The sequence below is a fragment of the Rhyacophila brunnea genome, unplaced genomic scaffold (genome assembly GCF_057557595.1).
Source record: "Rhyacophila brunnea isolate RB1 unplaced genomic scaffold, BYU_Rbru_1.0 scaffold_21, whole genome shotgun sequence".
NCBI lineage: Eukaryota > Metazoa > Arthropoda > Insecta > Trichoptera > Rhyacophilidae > Rhyacophila > Rhyacophila brunnea.
The window spans coordinates 6,868,926-6,895,458 of NW_028232871.1; the positions used below are offsets into that span (position 1 = coordinate 6,868,926).

The 26,533-nt window shown below is 32.2% G+C and overlaps 1 protein-coding gene across 1 annotated transcript; it reads left to right on the top strand.

The window, feature by feature from the left end:
- The first annotated feature begins 6,122 nt into the window (after nt 1-6,122).
- LOC147070648 (UDP-glucosyltransferase 2-like) lies at nt 6,123-18,173 on the top strand. The gene is made up of 5 exons (XM_085949163.1): nt 6,123-6,888; nt 8,426-8,648; nt 10,238-10,454; nt 12,670-12,879; nt 18,101-18,173. The coding sequence occupies exons 1-5, from the start codon at nt 6,214-6,216 to the stop codon at nt 18,171-18,173; spliced, it is 1,398 nt and encodes a 465-aa protein (XP_085805289.1). The 5' UTR covers nt 6,123-6,213.
- The last annotated feature ends 8,360 nt before the right edge of the window (nt 18,174-26,533 follow it).

Here is a 26,533-nt window from a genome sequence, read left to right on the forward strand (position 1 = left end):
GATAAACTAGATTCTTTTAGAACTGCATAATAATAGGTACATTTATTTTGAACCTAGATGTATCTCTACTGACTGGATATTGAACTGATAAAAAATAGTTAACTATCTCCAAGAACAAGGCCAATAAAATTGATCTATTTATCTTGGAGTGTGTGACACAAAATCGCAGAGGCGTATTGGTAAAAAATCGTTATTAAAATGCGTTTTATTACAGAAAAAATAATTTACTTAGAATACCTTAAGATTAGAACCTAGGAACATTCATTTTTTAACTACATGTTTGAAAATGTACACTGTCGCGGAGGTGATCCGAGAGGGGCCGAGCGCGAGTGTGTAGTAGCCGTGTTCACCCTGGCTCGCCGTTTCTCGCGTTGCATCATCAGTTATCGCTCCTGTGGCCGTTTTTATTATTCAAGTTGCATGCGAGCGATGCGCATAACTGCGGGTGCAGTGATTTTATTCGGTATCATCTATCATGTACGATATAAAAGTGAAGAAAGTAGAACTCTGGCTTCCTCGCCTCGGAAAACGTTTCAGCGAAGAGTCTCACATATAGTATCAACATTATGCGCTGGCAAGACGCTCATACTTTACGACAAGTTTACCAGCGCAAACTGGTTTGTATCGGGAAGCCCGTGTGTATGGACGGGAAAACTGTTTACGAAAAGCGCTGTAAAAGTGTTGCCTATTTTTATACCGAGCAGGGAAGTCGCTGCCGTCTAGCCGGCGCATTTATATTACATTATATATTTATCTCGAATATAACGCATAACTGGTCACTTTATGATGCACGGATGCGTCTTTGTTGCGCGTTCGCGTAAATGTGCATTTCCTTTACACGCATTGGTATTCAAATCGACGCGTAGTTTGGCTATGAATATTGTTACTCTATATTGCTTTGATTATGATATAAAAAAAATATTGCGCGCATCGACAAGAGTCTTGACAGGTGGCACTACCACCCGCTATTTTTTCTAGTCTAACAATAATATTACGGCACGTATTGGCATTTCTGATGGCTTTATAAGTGATTTGTTTGAATAAACCGTATAATTAGTCACTACGTATACAGCGTCCCTAGAATTGATTTTATTTATAAGTGAATAGTCTTTGTGTTAATTATTTACAAATCTCGTAATTACATATTAAATGAATGTACATTATTCATTGGTTGATATTATTTGCGTACATAATCCGTCATTGATACAAATTTAAATGTCGGAAACAAGTAAATTATATGCAAAACAATATATACCTACTTGATATCTGTTTACAATACGTATTTATTTCACACCTGTCACTTCCGTTTCAATTTCGCCATTAGACAAACTACGTGTGGTATGTACCTGAAAATCAGCTATATAACTCATATTATATAATATGACAAACAGGGAACACAGAATTAATGGGAACTGAAATACCTAACGGGTGTGGAGTAACAAGCAACCGATCTCGAGTATGGAAGAATATGGGATAAACTTAAACACGTGTCAAGAATACAGCATTCTAAGTGTGTCCTTCATTCTGACAACTGCTCTCGGCTTATGCAATGACGCTCGTTCAATATTGGTGTATTTGAAGGTTGCAACACATACTATTGCACGTTTATAATAATGTGTGATTCATTTTCGTAGGACACCCACACATTCAAAACCCTGCTTCAAAATGTAGTATATTAGGGTATAGCTTATCTGCGTATCTATTCTATACATAATACTACTTTCGGCCGCTACGGCAGCTATCTAAGTATAAATATCAAATTATTAGCACTTATTGTAACAATTACAATAAGTTAGCCGTCTAAACAACAACAAGATAGATGCTGTTAAAACATAGCACTTATTGTAACGACAACTAACTTATTGTAATTGTTACAATAAATGCTAATATTTTGATACAAACCTACCCTAGATAGCTGCCGTAGTGGCCAAAAGCAGTCTTGTGTATAAAATAGATGCGCTTAATTCTATTCATTAATCTGTTCTGTGAGCTCAACTATCATAATTCGGTAAGAACTTGGAGATATAGAAAAATAATTTATTTTCGTATGATATTTTTATAATTCACGTAATAATTAAAATAATTGCTTGCATGTTACTCATTATGACACTTATTATTATATTTATGGCAATACATAATAAGTATTCTTAAACCTATTAACACTATTAATTGACCTAATCCACTATGAGAATAAAAAGACGATAGTACATTTAAATATGTCGATATGTCGTATGAACCTCCATATCATTATGTAATACAATCAATAGAAATAATATTCATACAAAATTATACGTTATAGGTACTAAGTCTATGTCACAGTGGCAAAGAGTGACCTTTGAAATTAGGTAGGCTATGAGGGTCAATAGTGGCGAATGGTAGAGATAGGCTGTTAAGATCCACCATAAAATATTGCACATGAAACATTGTTAGTCATACGTATTTGTTTTTATTGAACTAAGAATACAATTAATTTGCAGATGCTGCTATTTTTAAAAATCAACTATACCCTGCCCAAACCAAACCATAATTGTTTTTCATATTAATACTATCGACTGAAGGTACTTGATGGAATTTGAATTTAAATTCTAATGGATTCAAGCTCTGTACTATTCCATTTAAGTAGTTTTTTTGCGACTCGGGTTTCGCCTTTTGGCATCTTCAGGCGTCGTGTACACTCACGAAACGTAAACACACACTGACAACGAACACTCTCAACTCTAGCTTATATAATAAATCAATACAATAAAGTAGGTAAAAATTCCATTACCTACGCATCAAGTCAAAGGTCACAAACATACAATAAACAAATTATGAATAGTTGAAGTGTTAGTAAAAAACCTAATTAGTAAAAATCCTATCTTATTAATAACAATACACTCGATAGCATATTATAATAAATCGTCAAAACCTAATAAGAGATCATTATTCTTTATAAATAATAAAAATACTACACTCAAGAGGTGTAAATCGTCAATTCTAAGAAAAATAATTATTGGAGTTAACTAATGAGATATTAGTCTTTAATAATACTTTTACATGGTACCTGCTTTTTTATAACATTATTTAAAAAAAACTATACATAGAAACTCGCCTAATATAATATATATAAACTCACCTAATATAATATATATATATATGTATATACACAACACACCTATAAATACCTAAATCATCATCCATACATTCTCATACATACATATATAAATTTTGTGTCAATAACATTGACCATAATAATATAGTCTCATATGTAAAACATCATACAGGATATAACAAAGTGCTACTAGGAAAGCTAAGTTGATCATTCAAGATAGGTAAGCTCTGTAACTGTGCTCTATTTATTTCTAATATTTCTTGGTAGAATAATTTATAATTTATAACTGTGAAGTAGTTTTGCACCCTTTTCAATGTCAAACGTGTGTTTTTCTTTATAAAAAAATATTTATAAAATGTCCAGTATAATTATTTAATTGCATACTTTTAGGTATTTTATAGATAGACGAGTATTTTTTGACTAGTATTTATTATGGCTTGGTTTTCGCAGGGCTTAATTTAATTTTAAAAATTAACCAACACCATCTGTAAATTGTAATATTATTTTAATGAAAACATATACGTCTATAACTAAAATAGTTTAATGTGCTATATTTACGGCGGATGTTATCATAATTGATAAATATTTTAGAAATAGGGACTATCCATTGTTTGTTTTCCCAAGGTGCAGAACTAACTTGCACACTGGTAATGCCAATTGGGAGGGCAAAAACTGTGTTCAATCAAATTGCTTTGATATATTCCATTTACGTAAGAGTGGGTTAAGGTGTATGTTGTTTTATCAGTTTATTAGATATAGTCAACTTAGTTCTTCTTCTAGTCTTAATTTATTTTTTACTCATGCATTTGTATTTTTATTAAAATTATTTTTAACACTTATTTTTTTATGTGAAATCGTGAATGCTTTAAATTTGTAATTTGTCATGTTCATTATGAGAAAATACCAGTCGTTCAATGTGTGCATGGTACATGTGCTCATTGTAGAGTAGTGAGACATGGCAGATGATTACTATTTTCTCTAAGAATAAAAAAATAAATATTTACTACCTATTGTATTAATATTATCGATCCTGTTCTCTGCCAATTGAATAGTGTAGATCAGTGTTGGTGAACCTATGGTACGCGTACTACTGGTGACACGCGAGATGATTTTGCATGGCACGCGTTTGAAGAGAAAAAATACCTATAATAATAATAAATGATAGATCGCATCGTATAAAATATAGAAGGCAAATACCTTTCAAGATTAAGCATTACGTTTAATTTAAATATATAATTGCATAGGTCGGTCCTATTTTATGCGTTAGATATTATATTATCGCACTAACCTTATCAGGCGGCGGGCGATGTCGCGCCGCGAGTCTCTAATTTTGATCGATTTACAATGCTTGAGACCACTGTAGCGAGAGAATGCCTCATCGGATTTTAGCAATTCTGATGTCAATTTGTGCGTAAAGAACCAAACTAAGTAATACAGTAACCAGCAGTTCATCAATTATAAATCCACAAATATGCCTATACCAGATAAAAAAAACAAATAATTGGTGTAGCTATTAGTAGTAAATCTGGGAGACAGTTTCAAAATTGGTAGACCGAAATGTATGGCGTAATTGAAAAAAAGTCATAAACCTATTTTGTATGCTATGTTCTGCGAGTGGTATCTAGAATATCATCATTACAACGTTTTTCTTAGGTCGTATTTTTATTTATCCGGTGGTTCTTTGTCCGGTACAAATCTTGCAATCGATTTTTAACTAACTTTCCAACTAGCTAGACATTTGAATCGTTTAGAATATATCAGAACACGATGCCAATTCATTTTTTAAATACTTTTAGCCATCTTTAAGTGGAATTGAATTCATTTTCAGTTAGATCTGTTTTGTATGAAAAGTTATTTCGACACCATTATTGGTTGCTATTGGTCTGGGGTCCTAGCAACAAAATGATTAATATGTACGTGCGTTACTATGGAAATCAATATGACAATATGTCAAAATGACATTTCAGTATTACTTCTATCAAGTACAATTTTTTTTGATCGTTTATCTAGTCAAGTCAAGTTTATATGATTCAACAGAAGATTTAAAAAAGTTGTATATAAAAAGTTCTTTTTATCTTGTAATTATTTTTTAATAATATTTAAAAAAAATATTTTTTCCTCGTGAAAAACTGCTCGGCACGTCAGAGTCGAAAAATAATATTTGGGAGATTTCGGCACGCGTACGTAAAAAGGTTCGCAAATCCTGGTTTAGATTGTATAATAGGTACTCAGTGGAAGGATGGGCAAACCGCAAAACCAATCATTGCTAGTTAAATCATACTGATGACAAAATTTGCCATGGTACGAGTATATTGTTCTACTTATGCACCATGATAGGTAATAATGTATGATTGCAAATAGTATCACTCAAAGATTCAGATCACAAACAAGTTATTTTTCATTTTGGCCAAAATTTCTCAATGTGTTAGTAGCAGAGCTCTTTCTTACTGTATTGAACATTTTGTGTATTTCCTATAATGTGTTTTTAATGAGATAATAATTAATTGTTATGCTTAATTTTGGTACAGTTTTTGAATCACCATCGGAATCATTACTTGGTAATCTGACAAAGCATCATTGTGCTCTTGAAATAAATTTATTATTTTTAGCGCTCCATGAAAAGATGCGCGTGTATTTTGGCAGCGCACTTCACCTTTTTTATGTAACAGAGAGAGATACGAAGACAGTCGTGCAGTAGAAGCTTTTCGATAACAGTCGATTTTATAACTGTGGTTAATTTAATTTGTTTGAGTGTAACTTTAATAAAAACAAACTTCTGTTAAGTATGTCATAATAAAATTAATGACTATAAATAATGCATTTCAATTCTATAAATAAACGTGTGACACCTTCAATAATAAATTAGTGAAAAATTAATTAAATTAAAAATTAAAAGTGAAAGTTTGTGGTATTATACAGATTTTTTTTTTTAGAAAAAGCCGTATTTATACAAAATAATAATGAAGTATTTATTTTTATGTATGCTTCTAACAGTCGTAATTTTTCCCAATACAACTTCTGGATATAGAATACTAGGCGTATTTCCTCATATCGGAAAAAGTCATCACTATGCATTTGAACCTTTGATTAAAGGTTTAGTTAAAAAAGGCCATGAAGTAACAATGATAACTCACTTTCCAAATGAGACACCTATACAAAACTACACAGATATCAGCTTGAAAGGATCTCTCCCTATATGGTTTTCCGGATTTAGATTTGAATTTTTCGAAGGACCAGTAGGGTTTATAAGAGTATTACGTCATATTTGGGGAGTGACAGGATTATTTTCAGCTGGATATTCAACATGTAAAGCTATGTTAGAAAACAAAGAAGTACAAGAACTAAAAGAAGGAGATTACGATGTTATACTGATTGAACAATTCAATACTGATTGTGGATTGGGAATTGCTTACAAACTGAAATTACCTTTTATAGGTGTGACGTCGCATTCGTTAATGTCCTGGACTAACCGCCGGTTTGATTTCATTGTTAACCCGGCTTATGTGCCAAGTAGTTATCTGGAGCATGGACGTAAGCCTGGTTTCTTTGGTAGAGTTGAAGTTTTAATTCTGAATGTTTATTATGACTTGATGTATTATTTATTTTCACAAATTCCTGAGCATAAGCTAATGAAACAATACTTTGGAGATGATTTGCCTCCGTTGGAAGATATAGCGCGGAATATGAGTTTGGTTTTGGTGAATACGTATTTTTCATTGACTGCATCAGTTCCTAGGGCTCAAAATCATGTGGAAATGGCTGGTGTACACTTGGAGAAGAAAAACAATATAAGTCCTGTAAGAAAAGCTAATAAATAATATTTTTTGTAAACCGATGATTAACTTTTCACATGTTTTCTATACTACCCTTCTAAGGAAGATGGCAGTAACTCGTAAATTTTGTGAAATTGAGTTATGAATGCGATCCGTTAGGTCATTTTGAAAGTTATATGTTCTGTTCACTTTAAAATCAGTATTATCACTAATATACCGTTAAAATTCTTAGTGAAAAAATAAACATCTTCTAAAATAATACACTTTTTTAAGCAAAAATGCAGTAAATTTCGCCTATTCATTGCAGTTACTGCTTGTTTATTTTAACTTTTTTTTGGTATTTTAACATCCTATTAATAAAAATTACCACCGTTTTTTATTAATTCACAGTAGGTACTAAAGTTTGAGAAAAAACACATTATGTCATTTAACTCGAAAGTGCGTTAGTTACTGCTTTCTTCCCTAGACGGGCAGTATAGTACGCATTAGTTCAAAATATTTCAATAAATGCAAAGATAAATGAGGCTTCGTTTATCAAAAACCGATAAGCCGACAATAATGAAATATTTGAGGTAATCGACGTTTTTGTGTTTCAAGCGTATATGATTAATTTTTAGTTGAGTTATTTTTATTGTATTTTAAAATAAGTACAATATGTCGAATCTAGTAGCCAATAAAATATTTATTGCAATAAATATAAGCAAAGTATATTGGATATAATATTTATTTGAATTTTATTTATTTGTTTATTACAATTAGTCATTAAGTTTTTAAATATTTTTTTCGAATGCTTTTGGCGGGTTTTTGTTAGATTTTTACCATATTGGTACTTATCGGTTTTTGAAAATAGACGCATAACATTATGGTATATATATAAAAAAATTAATATAATTAAATTGAAAATTATTTTAGCCTTCTTTGTAAGGAGCTGGCTAGGGTATAAAATATACTATTAGCGAAATCTCCAGATAAAACCAACAGCCATGATTTTTGTTTGTGTACATATAAGTACTTGCAAAATCTAAATATGACAACTATAATGCAAGGCCGATGTGCTTTGGCGTCTCAAAGTATAAGACTAGAATAGTAGGCATATACTTTTGAAAACCTCAGAAATAAACTTATTAAAAAAATCCTGATTTTTTTGGACCGAGAAGTATTTCACTTTCCAAATGTAGATTCTTTCCATTGATTCCCTTAATGAATACGTTGTTTGAAACATTTTCAATTCTATCAATAACTTGCTAGAAAAGGTTGATTTCTTACAACACTATTTATAAATAATTATGTTAGTCATTGATTTAAGATTTTAAACAGATTTCAAACGAAATTGATACCACACTATTAGATATTTTTTGCAAGAAGGATACTTATATCGCAACTAGATAGAGACCATTTTCTGATATTTTCTAAAGGTTATTTATTATTAAATTCTAGTACTTACATTTAAAAGTTAATTTTAATATTATGATTAAACAGATCAATTATTTAGTGTTAGTAAAATGCTATAAATGTAATTAAATTGAAGAAAATGTGGATTAATAATTTGAAACTTTTGTAGGAATTAATGAATTATTTGGATGAATCTACAAATGGCGTAATTCTATTCAGTATGGGATCAATGTTGGTAGCATCGTCGTGGGATGATAACAAATTGAAGGCTTTCCAGCAGGCTTTTGCTGAACTTCCACAAAATGTACTGTGGAAGTGGGACAATGATACCATGGAAGGAGTTTCAGAAAATGTGAAGTTAATCAAATGGATTCCGCAATTTGATGTTTTACGTGAGTTTTTATTAACATTAGAATTATTATAATATTCATATTATCGACCGAAGGTACCTACTTGATGAACTTTGAATTTAATTCAAATGCATTTAAGTTTTGTACTATTCAATTTGAATCGTTTTTTCGCGACCTGGGTTGGTTTCGTCTTTCGGCATCTCCAGGTACTATGTGCACTTACCAAAAGGTAACTAACTTAACTTAAATAAAATGATTTTTAAAAACTAACCAACACCATCTGTAAATTGTCGTCTCATTTCAATAAAAACAAATACGTGTTACTGAAAAAGTTTGGTGTGCACTATTTATAGGCAAAACACAATTTTGAAAAATGAGTTGTATCGAGGGAGACTCGAACTAATGTCTTTCACTTTCTGGGTGAGTGCTTTTGCCTCTATGATATCGATCTGTCTATGATTCATGCGAATTGTTTCTAACATTTACGTTTAAACTGAGGTACTTTTTTTCTATTTTTTTTTAAATACGTATATAATGTTTCTGACGTTTTTAAAAAATTTTCTATCATAAAGAATCTAACATTCTTATAACCGTATATATTCTGTATTGAATAAAAAAAAATAATTGCACTATTTATGTTGGATCTCAATAGCTTACTCTACCTTTCGTCTTTGATGTCAGGTAATTGCCTAATACCCCGTTTACACGTGTATAGATTTGCTGTGCACAGTAATAAAATGTATGGGGAAACATGTATTATACTGCAGTTGGCATGATTGCGTGCATACATCAAACAAGTTTGGAAGGTTCCTAATTTAACGCGACAGTAAGATTATTTTCGATCTGCGCCTGCGCAGTAGAGCGATAGAGAGCGAGATAGCGATAGAGAACACGCCGGTAAAAAAACGAACTACTCATTTTGAGCTCCGATTTTCAATACGACATGTCAGATAGTAGTATAAAACGATAACCCTGCGTCTCGCTTACTCTTGAAGAATGAGATTGGAGAGACAGTCAGCACTTTTACGTGTGAACAGTTATTGTCATGACAGTTTAAAATAAGCAAAATTGCCGGCAGTAATTCCATGCATGTGTACAGGCGCTATAATTCTAGTAAAATATTTTTTTACCATTTTAAACGGAAACACGGAAAGATTTTTTTTAATTCTGGCATTCTCATCCATATATTATTATATAGCATTGTCGATGATATTTTTTAGACTCTACGGCTCTCTTTATTTACAGCCTTTGAAAAAATTTGTCTCCTAATACACATCATAATATATCTGTGGATACTCTTTTCTGAGGTGAAAATTACGCACATTATTTAACCGTATATGGTACAATATTGATAATCTCTCTTGGCTGTTACATACATTGATAATAACCGATATTAGTTGTAAACGATTAAACATTCATATTATATAATTAATATGGATTAGTAGTGAAAAAATGCATGTCTCTGAAATCGGAATCAAATTTCTTAAAAAACTAATACTATCCGCGTAAAAAATCTTTCAAATATAACTTCTCTATAGCAATTCAATCTCTATAGCACTCTATAGAAATCCATAATGTTATATATACGAGCGGAAATGATAATTTAACTGTATTTTTTTTTTAAATTATAGACCACAAAAACATAAAGGCTTTCATCACTCACACTGGTATGTTGGGAACTATCGAAGCGGTGCACTGTGGAATTCCAATGCTAAATATACCAATTTATGGTGATCAGTTTTCTAATGCTGCAGCAGTTAAGGATAATGGAATGGGAGTAACTCTGGACTATTATCAGATCACGAAGGAGTCTGTTCTTGCAGGCTTGAAAGAAGTTCTTAAACCAAAGTTAGTAAAACCTAACCTAACTTGACTAATATATTAATGGTATACAATGTAATTCTTCTAATATTTATTTTTCTTCGGTATTGTATAATTATATCCACAATCTTTATCGTCGCTATAGGATTGGTTTGTCGAATATCCGTTTTTGTCTAAATCGACCTTTTAATGAGGAATGTTTTTTTGTATCTAAATCGACTAAAACCATCCTTTTATTTAAATTACTTTGTGATGGTAATGAATACATCATTAGTATGTTGTAAAAATAAGAATTGAAATGTCTCCATGTATTTAAATATAGGATTATGAAATTTATTTTTCGCCTCCTGAACATTTGGTCTATTCGACAAACCAATCCTACAGCGACGTTATGTAATTTTATATATTTTAGAGTTACAGTCGAAAATAATAAAAGCTTCTTATTACAGTGTATAGAAAGAAGCTTTATTATCACTTGTAACAACGACTTCTAATTGAAGTTTAACTGTGAAATGATTTACAATACTTGAATTGTGGTTTATATACTTCTTATATTGCATTTTCGGTACGAAATGTATTGTTCTCGAAGAATTGGCGGTGCATTCCTTAACAGCGTATGCAATTAGGTTTAAGTGTAAAGGTAAAGCATGGTAATTATTGTTATTGAGTGAATTGATAATATTCTAGAAGCTTTGACGTGTACCAAATAGAAGACAACAGCATCGATAACATTGTTGTGACACAAATTGTGGTTAACAGATAAGGGTACATTCAATTTTAATTTATTATTTACATATTGTGGACATTACAAATTATAAGTTTAAGACGTTCACAACATGACATTTAGAAACAAATACATATTATTAAAAAAGTATTATGTAATATTGTAATTATGCAATATTAAGTTATTCTATAGTATAAATGTGTAAATACAAAAAATATGAAGTATATAGGTACAAGGAAGTACACCGGATGAGTTAAGCAGACCCTATTTTAAGAATTTATAAAATAACGTCCACCTATACTCATTCTCACGTAGATGGAATATATCAACATCCGAAGCAATTTGGTTGAACAGAGTTATTGCTCTACCAATTGGCATCACCAATGGCAGGTTAGTTCTGCTCCTCGGGAGAACAAACAACTGATGCTCCCGATTTCTAAGATAGTTATCAGGGACACACAAGTCAATATTACCAAGAATGGCAGAGTTCTCATTCACACCACGTATTAGTCGAAAAAAATACGTGGCCAAATATTGATATCTTCTAGCACTTAAACTACAGTATGTTAGCATACCTAAGAGAAAGTCAGTTGGATAAAGCCACGGATAGTATCCATATAACCTCAAATAAAGGAGTCTCAAAAATTTCTTTTGAACTCGCTCCACCATAAGGTCATATTTCAACTGATGCGGGGCCCAAACAATCGACCCACTCTCAAGCCGGCTTCTCACTAAGGACATCTATAATATTAGCACAGTGTTAACATGACTTAAGTATATTCGAATAATGGATAAGTTTTTATATTATGTAATATTACATTAATAATAATTTAGATTTTCATTAGATTTTACCGACGCTTTGACTGCAACTCGACGTCACATCGCCTCTTCTCATCTAAAGAGGATCTGCCGATCATGCCCTCTCGGCAATTCTGTTAAAAAACTTTCCAATTCTGCCAAAATCTTCCATCCTACCCACCACCAGGGCAGGGCATCTTTCAATTTGTCGAGATTCTCAAAGATATCTACAATTCGCAACTGTACACTGTGTCGTTCATATTTAGGACATTGTACTGCTATAATGTACAATGTCCTCCAAAACATCACATTCCTCGTAGAGCTGCAAAAAGCTTCTTCCCGGAAGCTTCTTCCAAGGGATTTTTTACCCATTATGTGTCCTGTTATTAGCCTCAGAATCAGTTTAAGATCATTTAAGATAAACATAGATTTCATTCCATTTATAATATACGACGAAAACTTCACATTTTACATTTTTTGTTAAATAAAATCTGTTCTGACACTCTTAAACTAAATACAAAATTTTAGTTAAAAACTTCTTACCGATATATTGATTTACACATCATGCGCGGAGAATCATGTGTAGCACTGAGCAATCTTTGATTAGTATAGCACCTACAAAGATCATTTTATGGAAGTATGGTCTTGACACTATTAAATTTTGTGCGGCTCATTTTATAATCAGAAATACTGATGGTGTTTTTTTTCCTTTTTATCCAGAATGCAACAGGAAACTAAGAGACTATCAGCCATTTGGAAAGATCGCCCTATGCCCCCTCTGGAGACAGCCATATACTGGATAGAGCACGTAGCTCGCCATGGTGGACAGCACATGAAATCTGCAGCAGCGGACATTCCTTTATATAAATATCTTCTATTAGACTGCATTACTTTCCTCATAGTAATTACATATATTGTAATATACATTACGTATAAGGGGGGACATGCTCGTCGAAGGTCAAAATTGAGTTTTTATTGTATTTTCAAACCATGATCCTGGACACTCCTTAAACGTTGTAGATAATCTATTTATATAATTTTGAAGCCTTATTATCCTTTATAGTTATTTTAAACATTTGATGACTGCATGAAGTATTTTTGTTACATAAAATAGTATTCTTTTAAACCTCTCGCTCTAATGTTTTAGAATATAGTCATATTTCGGTACAGAACTGTGCAGTGGTGTTAAGATTTTTTACATTTATTAATTTTTAAACGCATTTATAAAACCATTAGTATAATTTATTACGAGATAATTTTTGTAAAATATTCACGATAAAAAATTATTTTGATAATCTCTGTGATCCCAAATTTGACAAGAATTAGGCATTTTATTATTCAAAAAATCGGCAAGATTAACACATTTGAAGATGATTTTAAAGATATTTATTATAAGCTATGTCTTTGACCATTCAAGTGTGATAAAAATCTTATGAATAATGATTGCTTTATAATAATTATTGACCTAAGAAGAAGGTAGTGTTTTTTTGAAATACGCCATTTCTTTTGTCATTCCCTAGTGGTTAAGCTACAACATACGGCCGTAGCCATAAATTGACAAACTATAATTAAAGTAGGGAGTAAAATTATGTTAACGCGCGTGTTTGAACATGTACCTAACCGAATTTTTTTTTATTTTTTTTTAAACGGTACATGTTCAAACACGCGCGTCAATATCATTTTACTCCCTACTTCAATTATAGTTTGTCAATTTATGGCTACGGCCGTATGTTGTAGCTTAACCACTAGGGAATGACAAAAGAAATGGCGTATTTCAAAAAAACACTACCTTATTCTTAGGTCAATAATTATTATAAAGCTATCATTATTCATAAGATGTTTATCACACTTGAATGGTCAAAGACATAGCTTATAATAAATATCTTTAGAATCATCTTGAAATGTGTTAATCTTGCCGATTTTTTGAATAATAAAATGCCTAATTCTTGTCAAATTTGGGATCACAGAGATTATCAATATAATTTTTATCGTGAATATTTTACAAAAATTATCTCGTAATAAATTATGCTAATAGTTTTATAAATGCGTTTAAAAATTAATAAATGTAAAAAATCTTAACACCACTGCACAGTTATGTACCGAAATATGACTATATTCTAAAACATTAGAGCGAGAGGTTTAAAAGAATACTATTTTATGTAACAAAAATACTTCATGCAGTCATCAAATGTTTAAAATAACTATAAAGGATAATAAGGCTTCAAAATTATATAAATAGATCACCTACAACGTTTAAGGAGTGTCCAGGATCATGGTTTGAATATACAATAAAAACTCAATTTTGACCTTCGACGAGCATGTCCCCCCATAAGGCTTGGAAATATTTTATTTCTTTAGTGGTTAGGTGTTTTCTTTCAAAAACAAAAAGAGACTGAATGATGCCAAGATTTTTTATACATAAATTAAGAAATAAAGCACTGACTGCCAAAAATTTGAATCACATTTAATTGAGGCTTTCAGCGATTAGGAATACAGAAATTATATAATTTGATTTTTTTTTACGGCGTATTGAAAACCTGTGTTATTAAAAATCTATAAGTACAATATAATATAAAGATGCGATAATTTCAATATTAAATGATATATATTTCCTGAAAATGTCATGGTTCTGTTTTGTCACCGTTCTATTTCTTCATAATATTATGTTTATCAGAGCGAAAGGTGGAGGTAAGCTGTTAAGATCTTCCATAAATAACAGACATTAAACTTGGTTGGTCATGCGTATTTGTTTTTATTGAAGTAAGACTTCAATTAATAAATGTTATTGGTTAGTTTTAAAAATCAATTAAACCCTGCCTAAATCAAACCATAATAGTTTTGGTATATTTTGGGTGATACGAAACAATTATGCACACTTTTTTATTCATACTTATTTGTTTTCGTTGAATTAAGAATAGATAGTATTACACAATATAATATTGTTGGTTATTTTTTTTAAATTCATTAGGCTCTGCGTAAACCAAACTATAATAGATAAAAAACATTATTCTACCGATAAAATATTCAAGTTATGTATTATTTATTTGCATAATTTTAGATATTTTATAGATAGACGAGTATTTTTTGACTATTATCTATTATAGCTTGGTTTCCACAGGGTTTAATTGAATCTAAAAAACTAACCAACATTATCTGTAAATTGTAGTCTTATTTCAATGAAAATAAATACGTATGACTGACAAAGTTTAATGTGCACTATTTATGGCGGATCTTAACAGCCTACCTCCACTCTTCGCCACTGAATTGTTTGCCCATGTTAATGTTATATCATTTTCTGTTTATTCATAGAACCCCCACTACAATTAAATATATTATTCAAATTATTATCAAATAGGGTTACTAAATTATTATTGGATTTTTTATTCCAAATCTTAGTTAAAAAATATACATGTGCCTAAACATAGTTGATCTCACTTTTATTTATTACTTTATCTTAAAGTAGTAAAACCAAAATGTATTACAATATTGGGTATAAGGCTATTATTTTATTATGATTTTGTAACACAATATATTATTTAAAAAATGTAATAAATTAAATTTATTCTTAATTAGATATACCTTTATAATTTTCCCAAATAATTTAAGTGCCTACGTATTTACTTTGAATTTCAAAAGTTTAAGTTTACTAATTAAACTAGTTCTTGAAAGTCTGGAATAAGTAAGTATTTGCGTTAAATTAAAGCCCTTAGAATAAATAATCAAGTCGTGGGTATTTAGGAATTTAGACGAAAGCGAGGTGCTATTTAATTCAAAAACTTTTTTTTTTATTGTTAATTTTTTATTCGATACCGAATATTATACTCGTATACAAGATTTAACAATGTTAGATTTTTATTTATTGAAAAACCTAAGGTAGACAAAAAAGTAGGACTCAAACCACACGTCTTTCATTTTAGAAGGTTAACGTATTAGGGATATTACAGTATTTTGATTTTCGCTACGTGATTCAATATTTTTTCTTACATACAGAGAGCATTACAAATAATTTATTTAATACGTTCACAACAACATTTAGAAGCTAAGAAGTATTAATAAAACAGTATTATATATAAAAAAATTGATCTACGTTAAAGTGTCCACCACCACCCGTCATATATGCACAGCCGTGGATATGCACGGCCGCTTTCTATGACGCTTTAAACGTGTCTGAAAGAAGTGATTTTAAGTGCTCTTATGAAACAGTAGAAAAGTGTAATTAAAAAAAAAATTAAATTAGACACAAGGAAGTACCCACACTGAATGAGCTAAGCAGACCATATTTTAAGAATTTATAAAACAATGCCCACCTATACTAATCCTCACGCAGGTGGAATACGTCAATATCCGAAGTGATTTGGTTGAACAGAGTTATTACCCTGACAACTGGCATTACCAATGGAAAGTTAGTCCTGCACCTTGGGAGAACAAACAACTGATTCTCCCGATTTATAAGATAGTTATCAGGAACACACTGGTCAATACTATCAAGAATGGCAGAATTGTCATTTTCACCGCGTATAAGTCAGAAGAGTACGTCGCCAAATAAAAATATCGTCTAGTGTTTAAGCTAGTGGCCGCGCGGTTTAAGCGTTGGACTATCACGCCGTGGGTTCGAATCCTGGGTCTGGCAAGTACACATATTAATTTTCAAATTCTGTGTGAGTCAGGGTATGGACCTAATAGGTTGAGCAAGTGGCTGACATCCATTTCTCGTAAAGAAAACAAAATCTGTCAATACAAACCTCTACTCTGTGGAGGCCCATATGATCCTATTAGGATCGGACATGGTTAGAAAAAAAAATGTTAGCATACCTAAGAGGAAGCCAGTTGGATAAAACCCCAAGCTATGTATACATACAACCTCAAGTAAAGTAGTGTCAAAATTTCTTTTGAACTCGCTCCACCATAATGTCGTATGTCAACAGATGCGGGGACCAAACAATCGATCCACTCTCAAGCCGGCTTAGAAAAAGGTGATATTAAGTACTATATACGTATAAACTATGTATAGGTACTTAACAAAAACAATACGTATTTTCAATTTTAGGTTAATGAGTCTGTGATAATGTCCGTGGTAATGCAGATGTGCATTCTTTCTCAGAGGCGTTCAAAGTGTGTACATAGCTATACTAATTTTTGATAAGGTCAGAAGTAAATCCCATATTGACTCATGAGTTGGAATTGTGGGTTTTATCATCAACAACAATAAAAAAAGAAGAACCCCGATATAATTATTTCTATTTCATATTTATATTTGTTGATGAATTATTATAATCTTCTTCTTATTGTGCCATCCCCTAGCGGAGGTCGGCCACCATCAAGGCGATCTTATCTTTGTCGTCTGCTACCCGGAGCAGTTCAGTGGAGCTGCACTCGTACCAATCACGGAGGTTCTTAAGCTGCGAAATGCTACGCTTCCCATTGATCTTTCCTTGAATGACAAGTTGGAGAATGCTGTATTTTTGTCCTCTCATAATGTGGCCGAGGTACTGTAGTTTCCTGGTTTTGATACTACGTAGAACTTTTTACGAGAAATGGATGTCAGCCACTTGCTAAACCTATTAGGGCCATACTCTGACTCATACACAAATTGAAAAACAGTATGTGTACTTGCCAGACCCAGGATTTGAACCTGGGACCCACGACGCAATAGGCCGACGCTTAAGCCGCGCGGCCACAATGGGTGTATACACCCATAGAAAGCTAGAAGATTTAAAACCCTCTGATTATGTTGTACATTCCTTACTCAATATAACGTTAGTACATATTATAAGTATATGCAAAAAAATAACCAAGAATTAAAAAAAACTGGGTAGAGGGCGGACTGTCCTGCATTACAATTGAAATAATGTTTATATTTGTAAATGATTGGTGAGAATTTTTGCAATAATTTTCATAATTCTGTGTAGTAGAATCTCATATATGCAGAAGATATGGCGAATTCATGAACACTAAAGACATCCACTCCTATCCTCATGCCAGTTGAAATAGTACTACTCGATTCTGTCCAACCTTCAGTTAAGTTGATTTGGTGTTGTGACCTGGTGTGGGTTGCTAGGAGTGGAAATTATTTATCATTTAGGAAATTTTCGGTCGATTTTTCTTATATTTTACATAAGTTCTCTAAAATATAGATTGAGCAATTATTAAGAATTCCAGAGGTTTTGGATAAGAACAAGGTTATGGGGAATGCTTTCTCAATACAGGCTGAACCGAAATGGTGATACGAGTATGTACTAAAATTGAAATCCTGTATAATTTGTCGTGTCCGGAAACTTGTACGTATGCAGTTCGCCGTATTACACTTCTTGACCGTGAAATGTTATATCGGAAATATATCACCGTATTAAAGACCTTCCAACCTCTTTGAGTCGTATAGCACCTAACTACTGTCATAAAATTCATGTCTAAATAAAACACGGTTCTTGTCGACTGGATTATTTGTGAGGTTAGGTTAGGTTTTCATTCTGACTTTCACATTGACTGCTGACTAGATAATTACTTTTTAATTACCACATTTAAATAGCATGCTAATTATATCGAATAGCCACCTTAATCGTTACGGGCTGGGCGCGTCTTTAGCGTCCAATGTAATACTTTACGAATTTTGCCAAAATAAGCTATGGAAATTGTTTTAATGTTCACATTGAATATAATAAAATTGGATTCCGTATAGCATACGGTCATCTCTTTCCGATATAAAGCTCACGGCGAACTGTGCCACGGTGAAACGTTTTACGACCCGAAGAGGTTGGTCGGTCCTTAATATACGGCCATGTCTTAATCTCCAATACAACATTTCACGGTGAAGTGTGATATGGCAAACTGCATACGTACAAGTTTCCGGACACGGGAAACTTGGCGTGTAGTGGAATAAAACACCTGTATACAATCCATGGATGTTACTCAGGCATCTTGGAATGTCAAATTGAATGACTCGTCCCGGCACCAAGATCATGTGAATTGATATATTTTTAGGACCACTGAAATTGCGTGAAACTCGATGCAACTCGGTGCAGCAGTGCACCGCTGGTGCAGTGAGTCGCCTGCACAACCGAAGGAAATTACTTTTTCCAATTATAAGTGGGAAGGAGATTGCTTTTGTTGCATCTGAATAAAGTCGGCGGAACTGAGCGAATCGAAAACTAATTTAATTTATCATTATGCCTGCATTACGGCCATTGGGAATACAAAATAACTATTATTTCTATATTTATTAGAAAGAAAACTCAGCATATTGTTTTATGCGTTGATAATTTATGAAGATAATTTTATAATACCGTCCTCATAAAATGATCAGTATAAACTCTATCAGTATGATTTTATCAAAATGGAATTAAAGTTAATACAATAAGTTTTAGACACGATTTGCGGATTAAAAAAATTCTATTCGGATAAATGGCTATTGGCAATGGGCTTCTAAGATAGCGGTCTGCGCATCGATTCTATACAGAAGGCTGCTATCGGCGGCTATCGAGAGTAGTTTATCATATTATGTATTGATGTATTATAATTGTTACAATGTTGCAACCAACCTCAGTCAACCTTAGTCCTGACTCCTGGGTGTCTCCTCCTAGGGCATTACCGGCCTAAAACTTAACTAGATGCTTCACATCGCCAATGTAGGGCCACGTGATACGCCCGATTAAAACCGGGTGTGGTGCGTGGCGGGTTTTGGTTTGGAGAGATTAATTTCAATGTTAGAATGTTGATTGGCCACGCCGACTTGATATCAACCAAGGCCAACTTTGAGGCATTCGAAAAATTTGCTGCGTCATATGGAGGACGGAATAATTCCAATCCCTCCTTAGATTCATCACTTTCAACTCCTGACTCCTCTGTTACAGCAAAGTTTCAGTACACGGGTACAGAGGACACTTCATGTCATTAAAGATAAATGAAGGCAGAGTAAGTCAAGATTCTTTTTATTTTCTAAAACTCTTTCTAAGCACTAAGGTGCATGGTTGATACATCAGTCCCGTGTAGAATCGCTTCAGGATAAGGAAGTGTGGCACTAATATCTTTTCATTTTGACACGTTTATAGCGTCATGGAAGGCGGCTGAGCACAAACCGCGGCTGCATATACATGGCGGGTGGAGATGGGGAAACTCAAATCATTGTTACAATGTTTTTTGGCATGGGTAAAACTTTCGAAAAACGAACGAACGCAATGCCAACGATAATAAATTACAAGTGTTACAAGTTTTATACCAATATGATGTTCCAAAAATAGTTGATCATCATAGTTATAGACAATAAGGTACTTATTAGAATAATTAATTATATTCTCTCTCCGAAGGAAATTAGATCAATTTGATAATAGTAGTTATTCAAATGAGACATGTACGACTGTAAGAGATTGCTGGTATCTAAAATACTGGGTTGAAAAAGGAATGCTAACTTACAACATGGTACCTAATGAATAATAAAGAAAAATAGCAGATTTTCATAGAAAACTGTTACTTAAAACACACGAACCAACACAGTAAGTATGACTTACAGAATATAGATGAACTATAAGTTGGACAATCTAGTTGAAGAGAAAACTATCGATCTATTGTATTGCAAAGACTGCGATGGACGGTTTCTCTATTGAAGGAATGTTATAATATGGCAGAGCACCAAAAATCCTGGAAGGTGGATAACCCAGTGATAGGGACTTAAAAACAGACGAAGAAAAGAGTAGGTTTATTGTATTATGAAGAATGACTGGGAGAAGATGGAAAAACTGGAAACTGAGGAAGATTAGTGACGTATGGATATACGTACTGCAAGGCGTACACACGTGGCCGGAAGTTACGAGGGTGGGTCAATAAGTCCTTAGAAAAGCCGACAGGTGGCGTGACTAGTACTGTAAGCGGTTTGTTTTCATGCAGCGGCACTACCGATTCAGTATGCTGCGAAGTTTCAATCAGATTGGTCGGGTTGTTGTGTGTTTCTCGTACATTTAAAAAAAAATTTGCTTGTGGAAAATGGAAAAATGGAAAATGGAGAAAATTGAGTTTAGGGCTGTTATTAAACATTTTAATATAAAAGGGTTAACAGCAAAGGAAATAAAAAATGAGTTGGATTTAGTTCACGGCATATCTGCTCCTTCACTTGCAACTATTTATAACTGGTTAAATGAATTTAAACGTGGTCGTACATCAACAAAGGATGAACCACGCTCAGGACGTCCTGTAGAGGTGACTACACCAGAAATGATCAATAAAATCCACGATATGGTGTTAAGTGACCGAAGATTAAAGTTGAGTGAGATAATTGAGGTTACAGGGATCTCAAAAGGTAGCGTCATTTCTATTTTACATGACAAATTGGGCATGAAAAATATTTCTGCAAGATAGGTGCCGCGTTTGCTCACAGTCGACAATAAACGCAATAGGGTGGTGGCCTCTAAAGCCCTGTTGTCGCTCATGCAATGCAATCAGGATGAATTTTTTCGTCGCTTTGTGACTGTAGATGAAACATTGATACACCACTATACTCCCGAGACGAAAGAACAGTCAAAGCAGTGGATTGCGAAGGCAAAAAAACCGTAAAATCAGCTGGTAAGGTTATGGCTACTGTATTTTGGGATGCACGTGAAATTATTTTCGTTGACTATTTGGAAAAAGGAAAAAAAATAACAGGGGATTATTATGCATCTTTATTGGACCAGCTAAAAAACAAAATTGAAGAAAAACGGCCTCATTTAAACAGGAAAAAAATCCTTTTTCATCAGGACAATGCCCGTGTTCACACATGTTTACGATCAATGGCTAAAATTGAAGAATTGAAGTTCGAATTGGTCGACCACCCACCGTATTCGCCAGATTTAGCCCCCAGTGACTTTTTCCTTTTCCCAAACTTAAAAAAATGGCTAAGTGGACAACGTTTTTTTTTCAAATGAAGAAGTCATCGATCGGACAAATGCTTATTTTGAGGACTTTCCGAAAACTTATTTTTCTGACGGTTTAAAAAATATTGAGAAACGTCTCACCAAGTGTATTGAGCTCCAAGGAGATTATGTTGAGAAATAAAAAAAAATACAAAAATAAAAACTGTTTTAATGCTTTTTTCTAAGGGATTATTGACCCACCCTCGTATCTAAAAAATATTGTCTTTCTGTACGAACTACTCCCTTATTCGGCCGCTTTCATAATTAATTAATTCACTCGATAAATATTAAAATATGATCGTATATAATATATCCTCTTATGTGTATTATATTTTTTAATTTTTTTTTAAGTTTTACAATATACTTTCATTTTTTAAATAATGTTTGCCCTTTAACTAAGTAGAACTAACTATTTATATTGTAAAATATCATATAGGTATACAAAAATGTATTATTATTATTTTAGTGTTTGAATTTTTTTTTTGTGATAATATTATGATATCTGACAAGATAATATTATATTATTTTATATTCCGCCAATCTGAATGTAAATAAAAAAACATTATTGGTGTGCGCGATATTAATTATCGGTCATTTATTATTATTATTATTTAATATAATAAAAACGTTTTGTATATTATGATAAAATTAATGATTATTAGATAGATTATTTTTATTTTACTGCAACATTTTTTCACACACAGGCTGTTCTGCCCCTCAGTTGTATTCATACATCCACACATCCTGAAGTGGGCCCCCAGGCTAGAATCTTTGGCGGGCCCCCCTACCTATCACTAAAGGTAGAGGCAGTGTGACTATCTACAGTTGTGGATTCCAAATAGTGTTCGAGGTAAAAATTAGGGTATTTTTAGCGATTTTTTTGTATTTATAATACACCCACTTGAATTATGGAGTTATCGAATATTGACAAACGATAATCAAAAACTGCATCGCACAACCATTTATGCTTTTAATCTTACTTAAAGTGAAATAGCGCCACAGGCGACATTTTTTTACTATTAGTACAATTTTGTGATGTGTGTTTATCTCATTTGGCTGGTCAATTTGCCAGGCCGGGCCTCCATTAAGCCAGGGCCCCCAGGCTGGAGCTCTGTCAGCCCCCCCCTTGTGGGGGCCATGGTTGTATAATACTTGTGTCATTGCAAGTGCCGTCTTAATTTCGTTTTCTAATAGGCAACTAGTATAATAACAATATTTGTAAGTAATTACATTAAAATAGTTAATAGTAGGTAGCTACACATTATATAAAACTAACTAAGAAATAAATCATATTTTTAAAATTATTATTCGTATAATTAATGACATGTATTTAAATATTATTTTATTTAAACGCAGACGTTATGTCATAATACTCATAACTGATAATAAATGCATAAATATATTATTTTTTTACGTTTTATCAAATAATTTGGCAGATTATATTCGACACTGTCTAAAATAATAATATATTTATCAGCATTGTCAGGGTGTCAAAAATTAACAAGATTATTAATTGCGTATTGAAGTGTATTGAATTTTACTAATATATAATTATTATACTTATATCAAAATAATTGGTTTTAGGTATAATTAAAATCATGGCTCCCACAAGGGGAAAGGGGGCTAGCAGGGCTCTAGCCTGGGGGCCCGGGGTCTAGGGGGGCGTGACGGGTCGACCTAATAGTGAGATAAACACACATCGTAAATTTGCTCCAATGTTAAAAAAAGTCACCTGCGGCGCTATTTTCTTTAAATATATTAACATTTTAAAACATGTGGTTGTATGATACAAATTTTGATTATTGTGTGTTGATATTCAAGAATATAACAAATGATAAAAATACACTGCATACTCTTAATTTTACCTGGAACACCTTTTGGAAAACGCTTCTGTATAGCATCACACTAACTTTAACCCTAGCGATAGGTAGAGGGACCCGCCAACGATCCTGGCCTGGGGGCCCACTTCAGGATGTTGGGGCCATGATTCAAATTGTTGCGTTGATAATTTTTTTGCATCGATCTGACTGAAATTCTTTTTCCGGATGTCTTAATAAATGTACTTAGGTAAATACAATACTATTATACATATTATTATATGACAACTAATAGACGTATTACTATTATAATATGAAAAGAAAACATGTGTTATAATATATCATAATAATATGGTTGATTTGATATATTTAAATTCAAATATATAATTTAAAAAGTGTCTGTGTCATGTTTTTTAACTGTACCTATTTAATAATAAAAAATAAATGATAAGCGGATTTAAATCTTACTGTTGAAGATTACCAGTCACGCATACTACCAATACGCTATTACCAATAAAATGTTAATTTTGATAAGTATTAACAAATAATATATTTCTATTTGCAATAATAATTAATAATATAATAAATACATTTGATAATATATCAGATGAACAATTTTGTTTTTGCATATAGACCCCTTTTCCGGGGACGCGTTCAATTATTTTAAAAAGTTCACTTATACAACGATAAAAATTCTCAATATTATAATAATATACCTACTATTTAAAAAAAATTGCATCCCGCCATAGCCTAAGTGAGATAAACACACATCATAATTTTTCTCTAATTGTAAAAAAGTCGCCTGCGGCACAATTTTACTTCAAAGATATATTTTTTTTAAATACGTTGTTGTGCAATGCAATTCGATGAGATAATGACGATTGATATACTTAAAAGATAATTTACGTGTAGAATAAAATTTTGGAAACGCTATTATAGAGCATCACACTGCTCAAGTGGGGCCCGCCCGCTTCAGGATGTGGGGGGGCATGCTTATTGTGTTACCAAACATATGTATTTTTAAATATTTTTTTTTATTCTAATTTCTTGTTCTGATTAGTTATTAGCATTATTACGTCTTGATCTTGACTTTCAATTAATTTTGGCCTCTTTCTAATGAAATCTAATTATTTGTGTAGTCATGTATTCAGAATATTTTTGATAACGCTGCAGATGTCAAAAAAATCCTGTTTTTGTTATCAACAAGGCTTGTATATTTTAACATAATATACTTTAATAGAACGCATTTTGTAAAAACAATTTATACGTACATAATGTTTCTTTGTAAGTATTATGTAAAAATGCCAACATATGAAAGTATCCTTCGTGCAGACAGTAGTCATGTTTAAAGTTGTATTACCACGTTATTAAAAATATTGCCTAAGTTAAAAAAAATATTAAAATAGGTGTGTTAAAATTAATACAACACATTTTAATATATTGTGGTGAATTATAAAACCAAGTGATTTAAAAATATAATATTATAAACTATTTATAATAGTCATATTTTATATTATAATAATAATATATAGAATTTCATCTAGTTTCAAACAATGTATTAAAATAATATATTAACACAATTCTTCTATATTTTTATATTTTATGATACCTATGCGAAAAAGGAGCTGAATTAATCATTATCAAATTAACTTAAAATGTTAAATGCTGGTAAAATAGTATAAATTGAATAAAATTATACGTTGTTTCTTTCAAATGCAACTGCCATGTTTTTTATATGAAATTCTTTATTTCGTGTAAAGGTAAATAATATATAATTTATAATATAACACAAGTAAAGGTTCAAATAGACTATATGACGATCGGGTACATATATGCTAAGAGCGTTTTAGTGTCTATGATCAAATCTATGCCATTCCAACATTTATACATACATATTGTATGACAGCTATGACATCGTATTTACACTCTGTGACACCCTATGACACAGGACGCCAACATAAGAAACGGGTTTTTCGACATATATATGACCAATCGTCATAGAGTGTATTTGAAGCATTAGTCAATCCGAATATTTGCGCATATAATTTTATTATTGTTGTTAGTGAAGATATTTTTAGTACATAAAACTAATATATTACCTAAATAATAAATATTACCTAATATTTATTATACACAATTTGATAATTATTATAACCACTAGAAAAATATTTTTGTAAAATAATTGACACCCATCACGATACGAACCTGTGCCCCTCGGGAATCGCGCCCGTGTGCACTGACCACTATCTTATCTAATTGCGACAAATTTAACTACCTAATGTTTTTTCTACAATATTCTGAAGCGCTTACTAAATTACGTTACTATTTTGCGTTATGGGTTTTTCTAGTGGTTATATTTTTCTCAGAAGTGTTTTTAAAATATGTATGTTCAATAAAAGAATGCTACATTCTTAAATTGAATAAAAAAAAATAGTTTATGTAATAATATACCGCCCACGGTGGCCGCGCGGCATAAGCGTTGGACTATAAAGTCGTGGGTCCCAGGTTCGAATCCTGGGTCTGGCAAATACACATATTATTGTTTTTCAATTTGTGTGTGGTATGGACCTAATAGGTTGAGCAAGTGGCTGACATCCATTTCTCGTAAAAAACAAAATCTGTCAATACAAACCTCCACTCTGTGGAGGCCCATATGATTCTATCAGGATCGGACATGGTCGAAAAAAAAAATATAATATTGTAGTACTTACTACAAGTGGCCATCACGCCCAACAGTTAAAAAAGTGTAAGTAGATAAAGATTATGTCATTTGCTCGATTTACAGGCACGCGTTTCTCAACCGGAGATTCACTCCATATTGTTGCAAGTAGGTTATTTTTGAGAAGTTTCTGTTGCGATATCTGGTGTTAAAAGCTGGCTCCCAAAATA

What these genes read in the sequence shown, in the direction of transcription:
- LOC147070648 (XM_085949163.1), top strand. Translation starts at nt 6,214, where the DNA reads ATGATAACTCACTTTCCAAATGAGACACCTATACAAAACTACACAGAT. An exon ending in AGAAAAACAATATAAGTCCT is followed by an intron (nt 6,889 to 8,425) that starts GTAAGAAAAGCT and finishes AAACTTTTGTAG; the next exon opens with GAATTAATGAATTATTTGGA. An exon ending in AAAGAAGTTCTTAAACCAAA is followed by an intron (nt 10,455 to 12,669) that starts GTTAGTAAAACC and finishes CTTTTTATCCAG; the next exon opens with AATGCAACAGGAAACTAAGA.